The sequence below is a fragment of the Leptinotarsa decemlineata genome, unplaced genomic scaffold (assembly GCF_025532065.1).
Source record: "Leptinotarsa decemlineata unplaced genomic scaffold, Ldec_3_MD MMD2_tig00004307_RagTag_RagTag, whole genome shotgun sequence".
In the NCBI taxonomy this organism is placed as follows: domain Eukaryota; kingdom Metazoa; phylum Arthropoda; class Insecta; order Coleoptera; family Chrysomelidae; genus Leptinotarsa; species Leptinotarsa decemlineata.
In genome coordinates this window covers 19,480,647-19,497,787 of record NW_027412606.1, presented here as the reverse complement: position 1 = coordinate 19,497,787, position 17,141 = coordinate 19,480,647, and the positions used below count along the sequence as shown (strand labels likewise).

Here is a 17,141-nt window from a genome sequence, read left to right as displayed (position 1 = left end):
CTCCGTGTTGATATAACTATTTTAAAAAACATTCGACATATAAGATACATTGAAAAATAAAATGAAAACATTGCAACAACTTCGACAAAACACCAACGCAAAGGAACATGAAACAAGTGGATGGCTGGAAAAAAAAAATTCTAAAGTCCTTATTAGAAAAATAATGAGAGAAAGAAGTTCCTCTTCCCAAAATACTGGGGTGAAACCCAAATATCACAAAATTTCACATATAGAAAATTTATCTGATAAACTTGGAATGATAGTCATTACCAATCAAATCGAAGTAGCTGTCTCAAATGAAAATACAGTTGGAAATAATTTTTTTCAACAAAACAAAAAAAAAATAACCCCAAGACATGCAATCTAATGTAGTGTACAAATTGAACTGTGGAAGCTGTCACAAATGGTATGTTGGTCAAACTGGACGGTATCATAAAACACGAGTTTCAGATTACATGAGAGACTCTAAGGAACTGAATATGACAAAACACCACAGCCCTATTTGAACATGAAAAAGAATATGCACACATTTTTTATTTTGATCATCCAGCTATTCTAGATGTTCAACCATATTTATCAAAAAGACTCTTGGGCAAAATGATATACATATATCCTCAAATGCGATAGTGTTAACACCAGGAGAGATGTTGATGGCCTGAATACCGCATATTTCGATTTGATAAGTAGAATACCTAGATAATTTACCCCTTTTTCACTCTTTTTTCTTTTGTCAGTGATCAAAAAAACAGAAACCACGTTACCAGAATCACAGAAAAAACTATTCATTTGTTTCATGTCGCTTGGCGTTGGTGTTCTCTCGAAGTTGCTGCAATTTTTTCATTTTATTTTTAAATGTATCTAATATGTCTAATGTTTTTTAAAATAGTTATATCAACATGGAGAAACTACTTTTTGGTGAGTAATTGAAACGATTCTTATCGTATAAGTTTTGTGGGAGGTATGTTTATGAAACTACATTGTTACAGAGCCCTGAAGAAGAATTCAATTAAATTCGAAATGTTGGCAAGAAAACAATTTTTTCTTTGAGAAAAAATTGATTCTGTTACCCAACCAACCATTCTTCAGATATATTATCAATATCTATTATTATATTCCATTTTATTTATTTTGTGAATTTCTAGTTTGGACTATGTTTCTGTTTACTGATACCGGTAAATCTGAAAAGGATGAGGTGAATATCCTGCAAGACGAGGTGTTAATGCAGGGATCAGAGCTACCAGAGAATATCGTGGACTTCCTAACGGAATTCCATGTAGAACCCCACTCAGCCTCCCAGCAAGGGAGTGGCAGCGAGCGGTAGTGATGATGAGTTGGCTGCCCCTCAACCGACTGAGAAGAGGGTGTCCGCCGCTAAGTCGAAGCAGGTGGAGCCGCAAGTCAAACCAAAGCAGTCGAAGCTGCGGAAATATATAAAAATATGGGATGTGAGGAATCCATATCGACAGCCGCCGATGACCTCGACCCTGTGGCGAGCCCCTACTACTTTGGATACCACCGTTTCGACGTCCAAGACGGTCAAGATGAAAAAACAGCCACCGTCGGCGTCGCAGATACCATCTACTGCATTGATTCAACCACCACCACAACATCTTTAGAGACCTCAACCGGGGCCGCATAACCTACCAGAAGCCGGAACAATAGTACCTCCACTACCGATATTTGTGCCAACTGTTCAGAGGACAACGTAGGTGACCAACCCTTCCCTTGCTACTCGTGGGAACATACATGAACACTAACGAAAGAAAAAGCAAAAAAACAACCAATCCCGAGGCTGGACAGCAATGCTCACCTCAATCTAGGGCGGGGGCTGGGGATGAACAGAAATGTTCACCTTAAGCTACCGCTCAGAAAGAGGCTGGACATAGCAGACCACCTCACGACGTAACACAAAGGCCAAGGCGCCGAGGCCAAGAGGAGAAAGAGAGTGAAAGAGGCAGGAGTGGCAGCAACTATGAGTGCACTCTACCCCTCTCCCACTCCATCTCCAACAACAAGGGCACCTCTTGCGGAGGGTGCCAAGAGCGCCGCCTTGAAAAAAGGCAAGGAACCGGCTGCCACTGCAGGAAAGCGCCCTCACGCGAGTACCTCCACGGAGGGAACTCCAAAAAGGTTAAAGATGCTGCGCAGCGACAGTAATGTCGCTGCATATTCCAGAACCTTCGTGGAGGCCGCCTTGAGACAACTCAAGGTAGACATCATAGATGAGACTAACCCTGTTAGTCCTCCAACAACTGTTGGAGGAGCTGGACAAGATCATCTTCTTCGCCTCCAGCAACAACAGCAAACCGCCCACGTTCAAGTCGTGGACATACTCCGGTGAAATCATCAGAGTGGTCTGCGATGACGACGTGACGCTTGAGTGGCTGAGGAAAGCCACAATTACGACCGCAAGTGATGGTTAATAGCCATGGGAAGAGGTATCACTTGCGGTCATCAGTGTGGATAAGCTCCCAAAGCTTACCAAAGCCTCACTCTGGATCCCGGAGGACATCCACAAGACGACATCAGTAGAGGGGAAAAGACGGGTCTGGACCTCCCCCCAAGGCTATGCCCCCCTAGATCCACAACACTGACTGTGACCTTGATTCGTTTTTTTATTTTCTGCCTATGAGTTGACCTTGAGTTGTGTGTAACATGATGAGGTGAAACCCCTTTTTTACTCTCCGCCCATGACTGGCATTGAGATGTGTGTGATGTCATGACCGTGAACCGCTTTTTACTGTACAGCTATGATTTGGCCTTGCATGGTCACATGACCTTGGAAATTTCCTAAGCGATTTCGAGCTACGAACACGTCATATGACCTTGGGAGAAAATTATGATCGATATTGACCTCGGAACACGTCATATGACCTTAAACACAAAGTGTGGATAGACAACCGGCTTTGCCCTTGATACATGAGCTCAAATATAAAGAAGATGTAACCTTGAACCCCTTCCCTCCTGATAATTTTACTTTCACATTCAGTTCATATAATCTCAAGTGTTCGAATAGGTGATTAGTATTTGTTGAGTTTCAAGGTGATAACGAGAAGTAACTAGCAATCCAAGTAGTGAGTGTTGACATCGTCATAGAGGTGAACATATTTTTTATATTCTTAAACTGTAATTTCCACTATTTTTTTTTGAAATGGATAATTTGAAATTTGACATTGAAAAGATTAATTTTGCAATTAATCAACAAAATGAAGTTTTAGAGCAGAGATCCATAACATCATTGATTGTCGATAAGGGTTATAAAATTGAAAAAATGACTATGCTTTCTACACGATATGGTAAATCCATCCAAGTAGTTTTATTGAATGAGGAAAGCAATACTTCCTTCAAATCGTGGCTACCAAAACGTGTCACAGAGCAATTCACAGAGGACATTATTCGTGAAGTGAATTCAACCAAATCTAAATTCATTTTTACATATATGGGTCAAAGTTCTCAGGATTATCCTGGTGCCAAGACCCGCTCATTGGTAAAATTTGATATTTTAGATTGATGGTGTTGATTGTGTCTTTATTCTCTTTGTAAATAGTGAAAATATGGTTTATTTATATGAAATATGTATCAACTCTCTCGCTTCAATCATGGCCAAATTTCAAGTGAGTGTTTTTTTTTCCATTCACAATATATCTCCCAAACTAATGAATGTGATTTTTGTTTTTTCAGAGCTGTTCATTCTGCAAATATGTGGATGCAATATTCAGCACAAGAGTGGCCGGAAGCTGTGGATTTGGATTCTGCCATAAGAAAAATGGCTTGGGAAATGGCTGATCTGAGTTTTGACGCTCTACATTCATCAAATTATGATTTAAGTGTATGTTATGATGCTGAGGAGGTGCGAAAACTTTTGGAGCTTAGTGAAAAGTATGAACTTGGTGTGGCATTGTGTCATAAATATTCGTATGGAAGCAGGAATTTGGATGACTTCTGTGAGCTAATAATTGAAGCAGACTTGAAACATTTTCTTTACGATATATGCACATACCTGCCGCAGAATATTATAGAGTAATATCAATTGGAACCGCGAAGTCCTAACCCACAACTGGAAGAATCATTAACTGATGGTGATGTAAATAATTGAAATCTGTTGTATATGGTATGAATAAAATAATGTTGCATATTTGCCTATATCTAGTGAATAAAAGACAAAAAATAATTATTGATTGTTTTATTATTTATCGAATATTTCATGATGAATTACATGTCAATCTTATTATAATCCAGTCTGAACAGAGCCGTTAAGAGCATTATATGATAAAACAGCATCGTGGAGGATGAGTGCATATACTTTGGTGTTTGCTGGAAACTTCACCTTGCGTGTTTCAAATTCTATTTTGATGTCGACAGTGGATGACTTCATAGCTTCGGGTTGATGGGAGCAGTCGATGATGAATAGTTGATTGTTGCGAAAGCTGCCAATATCCATCATCGGCTCACTTATAATTTTATCGTAGTAGCTGCGTTGGAAGTTTTCATATGCATAGTAGGCTGATGAGTCTAACTTCTTATCGAAATCCAGATTCCAACGCTCATATGGATATACTTCAGAGTTCAGAGATAGTCGAATATTATTAATATTCACATGTGAGAATTTAGTTACATCTTTTGATATATTTTCGGATTGATTAGTATTTTGAAAGCCGATAATGATATATCGTGGTCTTTCGAGACTGTTGGTTGTCTTCACAGCCCATATATCTGATGATGTATCACGAAGTGTGGTTAATTCATAAAGGTCCCACATACGATAAGCCACCTTCACTTTAGCATTATTAGAATTTTTATTGATGCGATTCAATAGTTTCAATTTTTGGTTATATTTTAAGATGAGAATAATTTTGGTAAAGAACGGTTATTTATACTTAATACATATAACCTTGAATATTCTGAACAAAATTTGAATGTTTCTGAAAGGAAGTTGAGATGTGACGATGATATATGAAATTCTTGTCTGAAATTTCTTCCTTCTTTTCAGTTTCAAATTTTTTTTTTTGTATAATTCAGTGTTCATATCAAATTATTAGTTCAGATTTTTTTTTCATATAATTCATTGTTTTCTATGAAAGTAGTTGTTTTTATGTGAACGTAATACAACCTTGAAAAGTGTGAAACAAGTTTGAAATTTTCTAAAAGGTCATTGAGATTTTGATGATGTTATATGGAATTCTTTTTTGAAATTTATTTCTTCCTTTCAGTTCAATAAAGCAGCCAGGTGAAGCAACTCCATCAAAGCCTTCAAATCTTAGCAGCTGAAAATTCATCTCGATGTAAGTACAACCTACTATATTATTCATATCAAACTGAAAAGGTTATATTTTAAGATGAGAATAATTTTGGTAAAGAACGGTTTTTGTTTTTCTATAAAGTATTTTTTTTTGTATGATTCAGTGTTCATATGAAAGTAATTGATTTGAATGTAATTTTTGTTTCATGTAATTCAATGTTTTTTTGAAAGTAGTTGTTTTAGAAAGGGTACATTGTGATTAAAAGTTACTTCTTCGTATATAGTTACCTCTTTTGAAATTGCTTTTTCTGAAAGATTTCCACTGTTTTGTATCAAGGTGATGAAAAGAAAAGATGAAAACTCTTTTGTTAGCTAATTAAATTTAATCATATTATATTGTCTATTATTTTTTGATTTCAGAACCATGTCTTTGTTGAAAGAAGCTTTATTAAAACCATCAAGCTCTGTGAACCGATCAGAAATGTGTGAAATGGAGCGCAGGGATGTAATTGTCCACCAGAACGTGATCATTCAGGAAGGCGGGGAGATACCACAACCGGTGATGACTTCCATTCAGCAGATGCACAATGCTAAATCATTTTTGAATGGATTAAATCCAAACCATGTGGAGATGAATGACAATCCCTCAAACATTGATGATGTGATGGCGACTCACACCCAGAATCTTGATGAGTCACTTCCGAACTTATCACAAACTGTTGTGAGTAACATATTAGAGATGGAGGAAACATATTCGAAGAATATGGGATCTCCACATAGTTCAATCATTCAGAACAGTTCGGATGATGACCTTGAGAGACGAAAAAGGAAAAAAAATGGAGAGTGATGAAAAAATAATGAAGAAGGCGAAGAAGTCTAAAAAGTCTAGCTCGAAGTCGCCATCTAGAAGGAGACACAAGGCGAAACACGAAAAAAGGGATAAAGTCAAGTCGATAAAAGTGAGAGAGATGGAAGTCATAGCAGGACCTTCTACATCACTCCATCAGGTAATTATCATTACTCAAACGCGACAAGATGTTAGTTCATCATATCCTTTCATTCCACAGGTTCCTGAATACGACAATGTTAGTGCTGGAAGCACGCCTCCCCCAACGATTGACCTCGAAAAATCAGACGATTGGTTTTCATTTATGAGATCCAGGAGAGACAAATTTCTAGAGATGTATCACGCTTACAATGGCTTCGAAACGGAATATAGAGCGAAGAGGGAAAAACTTGTTGAACTGGAAGAGCAAGTTTCTCTCCTCAAATTGGAATGTGAACAAATGAGAGCAGCTCAACGAGAGAGATCTGCTCACATGAAAAAACTTTCTCCCAAAATTCGACAATTGGAAATCTTCAGTAAGGAGATACATGAAAATTCCATCTTACATCTCTTGTAAAAATTTTTATCTCTCCCTATACATTTGCAATACATGTATCATAATATTTTCTATATTATTTTCATATCTGTATTATTCAGAGCAATCGTGTCGAGAAATCTCCCCCAATAAATCTTTTGTGAATATTTTTTTTGTATGTTGCTAATAAAGTTATATGTGAGTGTCACTTTCTAGTCATATTTAAAAGTGTAAAATTGATTATTCATATTTGAAAAAATGAATAATGAATGTATCAGTTAATCATTTAGTTTAAAAAAACAAAATAAAGTTATGTAATGCAATTTCTATTTATATGTAAAAAAGTATATTTTATATTTTGAAAAATAAATAAGGAAAGTAATGATTAGTCATTTTTATTTCTAAAAAACAAATAATATTTATGTATGTTACTTTCTACTCATAACTAAAAGTGCAAATCTGATTATTTAAAAAATATATAAAAGTAACAATTAGAAAGTTATTTTCAATCTCTGAAAAAATTAAAATGATTGTAGCATTGATTATTAAATGTCGTCAATGCCACAGATCAAAAAAAATCTACATCCTATATTGAGATGGATGACTCAGATGAAGACAAATCAATGGTTATTTTTCAGAAAACAGAATGAGATTATCATTCATTACATTCAAAAGTTATCTGTCGAAAACAAAGTCAATCGTTAGGGTTAAAACTCCATGTCAGAGGGTATATGACATTTCATAACACAAGGTCGTATGAGATATAAATATCTCAGCGACTTGTGATGTCATCTGAGATTATATGACTTGATCATAATACAAGATCATGAGACACGCAAAGTTGTGTTTATACATCAAGGTCACATGACACACATATCCCAAGGATTTGTGATGTTATTCATTGTCAATGTCGAAAGATTGGAAGTTTTCAGCTTCACATTGCAAGTAACTGACCACTTGTTCCCTCATAATGAATCAAGTAAAACCAAGGCCAAAACTCCATGTCGGAGGGTATATGACATTTCATAACACAAGGTCATATGAGATATAAATAAGTTGTGTTCATATATCAAGGTCATGTGACACAAAATATCCCAAGGATTTGTGATGTCATTCATTGTCAATGTCGAAAGATTGGAGATTTTCAGCTTCACACTGCAAGTAACAGACCACTTGTTCCCTCATCATGAATCAAGTAACACCGGTTGTGCAAGAAGCCGATTCAACGAGTGAACCATATTTCGTTCCTTCTGAGGATTCAGCTTATGGAGACATTCAAGTTGAAATTATCAATTCAACGGGTGTGGACAACAACTTTGATGGATATTCAGACACCACAATTGATTTGGATGAGGACCGTGGTTTCGAATTCGACGCTGACGAATACGGTCTATTTGACGACCCAAATGATATCGACGCCGACTTTGGTGTGATGAATGAATTTTTTCCAATCTTTCGGGATTCACCCAGCCCTGACCTTATGGAACCGTATTTGGATGAAGAAATTGTACAAAATCAATTCGCCGACCCCCCAGAAATCATTATGATAGCTGATTCTCCAGATCCTGAAATAGTCGTTATCGATGATGATCAGAATGGTTAGGTTACGCTAGTGTACTCGGAGTGTACATAATTTGGTTGGTGCACACGGAATACTGCGTGGTTTGGGGCAGTGTTCAACCTAAGACATTATTTTATTGAAAACTGATTACTCATATCTATCACTTATATATGTTAGAAAAAAATTAGGTAAGTTCAATACAAAATTCAATGTGAAAAATTAATGATGAATATAAAGATAAAGCAATTTGTTTGTTTCATCTCGTTTTGTGTTGATGTTGTCTCGAAAATTTGTTGTTGCAATGATTTTTATTTTTCAAATATGTATCTACTATCTCTGATAGGTTTTAAATTATTAATATCATCAACACGAAAAAACGACTTTTTGAGCTCTGAAGAAGAATTCAATTGAATTCAAATCGTCGACTAGAATACAATTATTTTTTAAGAAAAAAACTTGGATGTCTTAACAATATACTTTAGTTCATCATGTATATTGTGTCAATCATATTTTTTGAGAAGGACTTTTCTTCTCCATCAAAAGGTTCATTATTAAAATAACATCAACAATAGTGAAATCAATGTTATTTATTATAACATTTCATTGTGGAGGGACATTGTTACAAATAATGCACGCATCTAAACGGCGAAAATTCGTCAGAGGTCTGTCACAAGATTCACACCAAGTTTGTGTTATTTCCATCATCGATATAGTGTAATGTAAATCCATATGTTCATATTCGCCTCCATTATTTCTATTTTGATGGGAATAAAATCTAAAACAACACCAACATAATGTGTGGATGCTATCATTAATGGTTCGTTTACGCACATGAGAGTCCGTCACACAGTACAGATCTACATTATTTTCCACTGTCTCACTAATGTTCATCCACCGGCTCCCTATTATAATGTTGCCATTGTCTGTCGCTGGATCATCATCAATGCCTTCATCTTCAAGTTCTGGATCCATTACACCATCATTATCCTGCAAATTATCAGCAGCAGCTATGGCTCCACCATCTTCTTGTGCTACATCGAATATATCGATTTCTCCTCCGATGTTATCTTCTCCTTCGATAATGATGTTGGGAAGTTCGTCTTCTTCATGCGAAAACCAATTATTTTCATCTTCAAGTGTCAACCTTGTCAAAACTTCATAATTTTTGCAGAATTCATTTTTCTTTATTTCTGAGTGAAAAGCTTGAAGTTACTAATAGTACTAGTGAAGTGAAGTTTCAGAATCAGCATTCGATTTTTATGATTTGTTCGATTGTGGAGGTGGTAGCCCCACCACTCTTCTCCCTCTATTCTCTCTATGAGTTTATGATAGGAAAATAGGTTCATGAGAGTGCAGTTGAATTTGTCAGTTGAATATTGCAGCATCTAATAGTGAATACTAATATGCCTTTTCCGAAAGAATGGAATTCAAAACCGAAAGTGTGTGGCGATCCAATTAAAATTGATAAAACTATATTTTGTAATAATTGTCAAGGTTATTGGCCTGAGACGTATATTAATCCATGTACTGGTTTGTGTCGTAGATGTGTGTTGGAGAATCCAGTTTCAGTTCCGAGTCCATTCACAATTCCGAAGACGTCAAATGATTCATCTCCTGAAGTATGCGTCCATCATCAGTGCTACAAATGTTTTACCAAAATCGTGTATAACAATATAGGAATTTGTAGAAATATGTGTGTGAATTGTGCATCAAATCGCGAGTTACTAATTCAACGTTGTATGCGTTGTGATAACTACAAAGTAGATTGTTGGAACAATTTATGTAGTATGTGTAGAAATGGATGGATATTATGTGAAAATGTTGGTGATTTCCATCCCGATGAGAACTTTCACTTCCGGGATTGTTGGTGTTTGGAGGGTGAAGATCAGATGAGGAGACTAGAAATCTATGGCAACGTTATTCGATCATACATTCCATTGGTTATGGTGCCACCTATCACAACGAACGCTAATAATTAAACAAATGCATTAATAGATATAAATGTGATGAATAAAATCAGTTTGAATATTGTTTGTTTTTTTTACTATTTAGAATCAAAATTAAAAAAAAAAAATTCAGTTTCATTTATATATCTTTATTTTTCATCAAAAACAATAATACTGCAATTACATTAATGAATTTTCATCAATCCAAGAGTCATGATCTCCAGAAAATCCCAACCATTTCACAAATAGGCGACGTCCTTTCTTTTTCAAAACTCGTTCAACCAAATATGTATTGGGATCTTTCGCTTTATTCAACTCCATTTTATAAAAGCAACCTTTGATTGGATGTCCATTCACATCTTCTAGCTCATAAGTTAACTAATTTGAGATTTTACAATTGTTCAGAGTGCAGGGTCATATAATCACAAAATTGTTAGAATTCCGTCTTTATCACCCTATAAAACTTCCCGAATGTCCTAATGGACATTTCGACGGTTTCTACCTCAATTATGTCAATGCACCTCTGAACGTGCTAATGAATTTTACGATCAGGGTTTCCTACCCGATTTTTTTTTCAAATAAACCATAATGAATTTTACGATCAGGGTTTCCTACCCGAATTTTTTTTCAAATAAACCATTCAACCTCTTGCATCCCTTCAATAAAATAATATTGTCTAGACACGCTATAAAAGTTCCTGAATGGACTCTTCGAGGGTTTCTATCTCAAATATGCCAATGCACTTCTGAACGTGCTAATGGATTTCACGGTCAGGGTTTCCTAACCGAAGTTTTTCTTCAAATAAACCAATCATCCTTTGGCATACCTTCAATGAAATAATGAGATTGAGTAGAATACTGCACCATATAATCATAAAATATTTTCTCTCCAAAAATAAACCAAACAACCTTTTGCATCCCTTCAATAAAAGAATGAAAATTGTCTCGACATCAACAGCATATAATGATAAAATATTTTTTCTCCAAATAACCAAACATCTTCTCGCTTCCCTTCAATAAAATAATGAAATTGTCTAGACTTCAGAGACATATAATCATAAATTTTTGTTTGAATATCGATATTTTCTACCCACAAAGTTACAAAACTTAGATACTAAACATCCTTTTTTCCCAAAAATGGCGAATACACGCAATTGTCAGTTTTGGAATAAAATATAATAATTGAATATTTTTTCTAAATCATATACTCGCGCTAAACTAATTGTGAGTCAATCACTTATGAACATGAAATCTTAATTCTAATTTATAGTGACACCACAAACGATTTGAACGATTCTTTTCGTCAAATATGAATTTTCCAAAATGTTAAAAGCAAAAATTAGATTTGTAAAATTCAATTACTCGATTGCTCTTCCAATAATGCAATAAGGAGATCTAGGTTTTCATCGATGGTATTGTTGGAATCTTTCATTACTTCCAAAAGAATTCTCAGATTCTGTTGGGAGCTTGTTTGATAAAATTCAATATCGGAATGACCCCAAGGTAATGTTTTGGTAGTATTCGGAATTATGAATCTTTTATCATCGTTATGCGACAGAGCAACTTTATTACACATCAAAGTATAAATATCATGTAAATCACTTCTGAATACATTCATCTTTCGCAATATTGTTCCACCTGTTTCAACAATCCTAATGTAATCGTCAATTGAAATCCGATTTTTAATCACGGATTTTTTGACACCCTCAGCCCTTTTAATTTCATTTGACACACTTTGGATGTGATATGCTTTTGCTCCAGTCCCATGAAAACTAATAATAGTATCGTTTAGAAGTTCTTCTTTCATATTTCCAATTACCGACTTCTTAACTGGCACATGGAACTTATTATCCAACGCATAGTTGGAAGTGTCAAATTTATCAACATTCTCAATGATGAATTCATAAAAATTATCTGTCATTATTTTAAAAATCAAAGAGTCTGTGTCGGTGTAGAGAAGAGAAGAACGTGATCCGAAATGTTTTTTAATAACATCATAGAAAAAGTCGTAAATGACAGTTTTCGACATATCCAATATACTAAACCCCAGATACAATGGTTTGTTGTAACAAACCTTAACTTTATCCATATGTATGACTACAAAGTCTTCTGCAATTATGGTTAATGTTTTGAAATTAGGGCGAGCTATCAAAGTGTTGGCACCCATTCCTCCCCGTATAGATTCCCAATGTGTAACAATTCGAATGTCTCTCCTGTTGTAAACATTTTCCAAAGTTTTTCCATAAATAGAGTTCACATTTAATTTGAAGTATTTCTTCTCAAACTTATTGGTGGCTTCATTTCTCAGTTTAGTATTTAAATCGATATATTTTTTCAACCATTGTGACTGATCGAATCTGAGAACTCTATGGGTTCTAATCAGCTTTAAACCATTACGAAGCGCCTGTTTCAAATTTCTATAATGAACGATATATTTATTTTTATCATTCAAATTAGGTATAAGTTTGGCTATTTTAGACTTTGACCCAGGCGGTATGATACTTTCAACCAAAAATGGTAAGTCTGAATGTAAATCGTGCATTTCAACGGGGTAATGAATATCAACTTCAAGAATGTATCCTTGAGAATTTTCATCTGGAATACTGACGATATCTAGTTTACTTATTTCATCGGAGGTCAACCATGTGAACCCTCCAAAAGGTAGTGATTGAGACATGCTATGACCATACAGATTTGTTGCATCCAAATACATGATAAATGATGAAGCTTCATTAGGATTATAATTTGGAAGGAATTGATTATATGCAATGTGCTGTCTCTCTGAACATTGACTAACACTGCCACGAATACCTTTTTGAAAAAAATGCACCATGTCTATATCAGTTAATAATTCCAACTTGATGCCTGTATATTTCAACATAGCGTCCCAAGAAAGTCCTGGAGATGTGAAATAATGTGCAGGATCCAATTTATATGTACTCATATGTACTCATATATGTATATGTACTCTGAAATTTTCGAAAATATCACACAGTAATAGAACATCTGATTTTAAGTAAATATCAGAATATTCACCCAAATCACGACAATTGAATGTTTTCCATACCTGCTTCACTCTATCATATTCATTATCAGAAATATGTCTTTCATTCAGTTTGTCAAAAAAGTCCGCCTTTGATGGTATAGATGAATAATTCAATTTATCTAAAGAATCGATGAAACTGTATGGAAAAACACCTTTCTGTCTCATAAGTTTAAATTTATCATTTTCTGGAAAATGTTTTCTCATTTCCACAAAATGTTTCTCATCTAAATTGTCGCCCAACTCTTGAAGAGATGCACTCATAAATTTGAAACTATCAATGAACCTTAATTTCAAAAATACTTTTTTCAATTGCCCATTTCGATTTAATTTGTTTTCCATAAATAAATTTTTCGTGAAAGAAATATATTTCTCTTTAGTTTGAGCGAGGACGTCAACTTTACTTTTATTGGTGCATAAATCTTTTATGAACAAGTGACAGTCATACCCACTGAGATTATGGAAAATGATCGGATTGAAATTGGGCAATTTGAAATTGAGATTACATATGGAATGTGTTGCTCCAATTCTTTTTTTCCTGTCAGGTGACAGTGATCACGGATTTTAATGTCATTCTCTTCGAATGTCTTTCCACTTTATGAAATATGAGAAAGCGTGTGGTTCATGAAGATAGGTTCGATTTGTGAAAGACTTAGCAGGATTTGGCTCATTTGTGTGCAGTGGTTTAAGGATTGATTCAAAATCACCATACACTGTGAATGGAACCCTCAACTGTTTCTCAATATTTTCAAATTTCAAAATATTCTCAGGTACGCATTCACCGAATTTATCAACTCTGAATTTTGGGCCTGGTGTTGTTGTCGATATGTGATTACAATCATTCAATTGATGTCGCAATAAACCCCGCTCATTACTGAAGTGTAATAAACAACCATCACAGGAATATTTTCTATGTTCATGTGCTGATATTTGAGATGATACTAATCTCGATAAATCTTTAATCCAACAATAATGACTGTTACCAGAATCATCCATTATATTAAGCAGATTCACATGACTATCAAGTCTACGTTTCGAATAATGTAACGGGCCTACAACATCATATGAATCTTTACCGTTTTTGAAACATTTTTCTAAACCATAAACATTGATAGAGCTATCATTCATAATCTCAAATTTAGGAATATCTTTCAACTTTACTGGAAAATCCATACCTGCTACATTCAACACGGTAGAGAAGTGAGGAAAGATGAAATTTCACACACTCTCACACTGGCAGGATACAGAGCTGAAGTTACAGCCCATGCAAAACAGTATTGATCTTGATTAATAACATTCACAACACTTTTCTTCAACTCAATGAATTTGGGTAACTTGATATAAGAAGAGCCTCCAAAGGGACTATACTTGTTGATATTTACTTCCATAAACAGAATTTCCTCGATAGTCCAACCTGAAAATTTATTTTCTCTTCACATCTAATAACCAATTTTGTGAATACATCACTTACCTGAATCTCGATGTTGAAATTCCATTGCTTGAGCAGTTAAAGCATCAATAAAAATGTTATAAATCACATTCAAATCATTCGATTGATCGACAACTTGATTGGGACTATTGAATGATTTTACTTCTAAATTCTCCTTAGTTTGAAGATAGTAACGTCCAAACACCTCCATATTGACTTTCACACTTTTATGGATAACTAACACTTCTTCGAGTAGTTTAAAAACTTTTTGCTTCAATTCATTGAAAAATGTTGGGTAATCAATGTGACGGTTTTGACTATCCACTCTATAGCTCACAATTCTACACTTGAATGCTGTGCGTATGATTTCAACACCGTCCCCATATTGAATACATGCATTCGTTCTATGTTGCAAAGTCCTCCGATGAATATTCATCTGATCACTTGCAATATTCAAATTGCAACACAAACAGGTTTGCATTTTTGGAGATAATGGAGCGTTTAACCTAGGCCTCTTCGACATTGATGGTCCTTCATTATTTGCAAGAATACATGATTCTCGCTGATGACGACGCAAGTTATCACTCCGAGTGAAACTATTTCCACATTCACTACACGTATACATCTTTTATATAATACCACACGATTATGATGAGAATACGGACAAAAAAGAAATGCAAGGTAAATCTACGTCATTTTATTAAATATACATCAGTAATATCGTTAAAAATTTTTCCCAAGGTTATATGACGTGTTCGAAGCTCGAAAAATCGCTTAGGAAATTTCCAAGGTCATGTGACCATGCAAGGCCAAATCATAGCAGTACAGTAAAAAGCTGTTCAAGGTCATGACATCACACAAATCTCAATGCCAGTCATGGGCGGGGAGTAAAAAAGGGGTTTCACCTCATTATGTTAAACACAACTCAAGGTCAACTCATAGGCAGAGAATAAAAAAACGAATCAAGGTCACAGTCAGTGTTGTGGATCTGGGGGGGCATAGCCTTGGGGGGAGGTCCAGACCCGTCTTTCCCCCTCTACTGACATCTAGTGAAGAGGAGAGGGTGCTGGGTCGGTTGAAGGCGCAGAATCCTGACCTGACGGTAGCAAGATGGTGCCCTTTCCATCATGAGGTTAAGATGAACCCACAAGGACACCTCTTCGTCTTCGGGATCGGAGACGATGATATGGCTGTCCTAAAGAAGAAGTCGATGAGGTAAAGCTACGCGTTTACCTCTCTGACTATTAGAGTAACAAAGAAAGACGCAGAGGGTACCTCTGATGACCCTAGGTCCTTGGAAGTCGAGCCTCCTAAAGTGGATATTAATCCCAAGGTCACCATGGGTCTCGAAAAGGAAGTCGAAGCATAAGAACAGATGACAGTCGATGACCTGACGGAGGAAGCACCCAAAAACAGAGAGGCCTGCTCCCCCTTAGCGGGGGAGCAGATGGACCTCTGAAGGTAACTTGAATCCATCAACTGTCTCATGGGCAAGGACGTTGGAAAAAAAGTAAGAATAATAGAATGCAACCTCCAACACAAAAGGGCGGCAACGGCAATACTATGTCGCCACCTTGATGTATTGAAGGAGGCAATAGCTTTGATCCAGGAGCCCTGACCCAGACCAAAATACTGGTTTCAGTAGCGTAACTGGTCAAGTTTTCAGCTTACCAAGCAACCAGGAAGTTAGGACGGCCGTCTACGTCCCTAGGAAATACAGAGCGTTTCCGATGGCACAATTCAGCACCTCAGATCTCACTGCGGTTAAAGTTGAATGTCCAGTTGGGAAAGGCAAATATATGGCGTTGATAATCGCATCGGTGTACCTCCCTTCAGATGCAGCCACCCTACCACCGACCAGAGGAATGGAGGTACTAGTGGATCACTGCCTCAACCAGAGAGTGGAGCTCATATTGGGTTGCGACTCAAACTCTCACCACGTGAGCTGGGGCAGCAAGGATATCAACGCCCGAGATAAGTCACTATATGAATATATAATACAGAAAGATCTAACAATCTTGAACAGAGGCACGGAGCCAACATTTATTAATGCCCGTAGCCAAACATTAATAGATATCACGCTCATGACAGCCAAAATATCAAACAAAATTCAAGACTGGCAAGTCTCGGACCGCTGGCTGACCTATATGGTAAGCCAGGATCTCAGGACTACTGTAAAATCCCGTGACCCGGAGAGGACGGATGTAGCTCTCTACAATCGACTCTTAAGAGCTCTGCGGGAAACAGAGGTCCTAACTCCTGGCAACAATGAACTGGAAAGGTACACTGTATCTATCCACAACAAACTAGACATTGCCTATAAGGAATCCTGTCCGATGAGGATGGTTCAAACGCATGGCACAACCAACACATGATGGTGCCCTGAATTGGAACACCTCAGGAAGACAGCAAGAACGACCTTCAACAAGGCAAAACGTACAAGACTCAAAGAGGACTGGGTTATATATCAAGCCAACCTCAGAGAGTTCAAAAAAGTCTGCAGACGAAAGCAAAGAGAAGCCTGGAAAGCCTATTGTGCGTCAGTCGAAGACTTCCCACTAGC

The 17,141-nt window shown here is 36.2% G+C and overlaps 1 protein-coding gene and 1 long non-coding RNA gene across 2 annotated transcripts; both read left to right on the top strand.

The window, feature by feature from the left end:
- Positions 1–2,981: 2,981 nt before the first annotated feature.
- Positions 2,982–4,174, top strand: LOC141483979 (uncharacterized). The gene is made up of 2 exons (XR_012466397.1): positions 2,982–3,098; positions 3,682–4,174. It is a non-coding gene; the product is annotated as an uncharacterized lncRNA (long non-coding RNA).
- A 1,007-nt stretch (positions 4,175–5,181) lies between these two features.
- LOC141483978 (uncharacterized) lies at positions 5,182–6,905 on the top strand. The gene is made up of 3 exons (XM_074179117.1): positions 5,182–5,282; positions 5,660–6,246; positions 6,307–6,905. The coding sequence occupies exons 2-3, from the start codon at positions 6,043–6,045 to the stop codon at positions 6,640–6,642; spliced, it is 540 nt and encodes a 179-aa protein (XP_074035218.1). The 5' UTR covers positions 5,182–5,282; positions 5,660–6,042; the 3' UTR covers positions 6,643–6,905.
- The last annotated feature ends 10,236 nt before the right edge of the window (positions 6,906–17,141 follow it).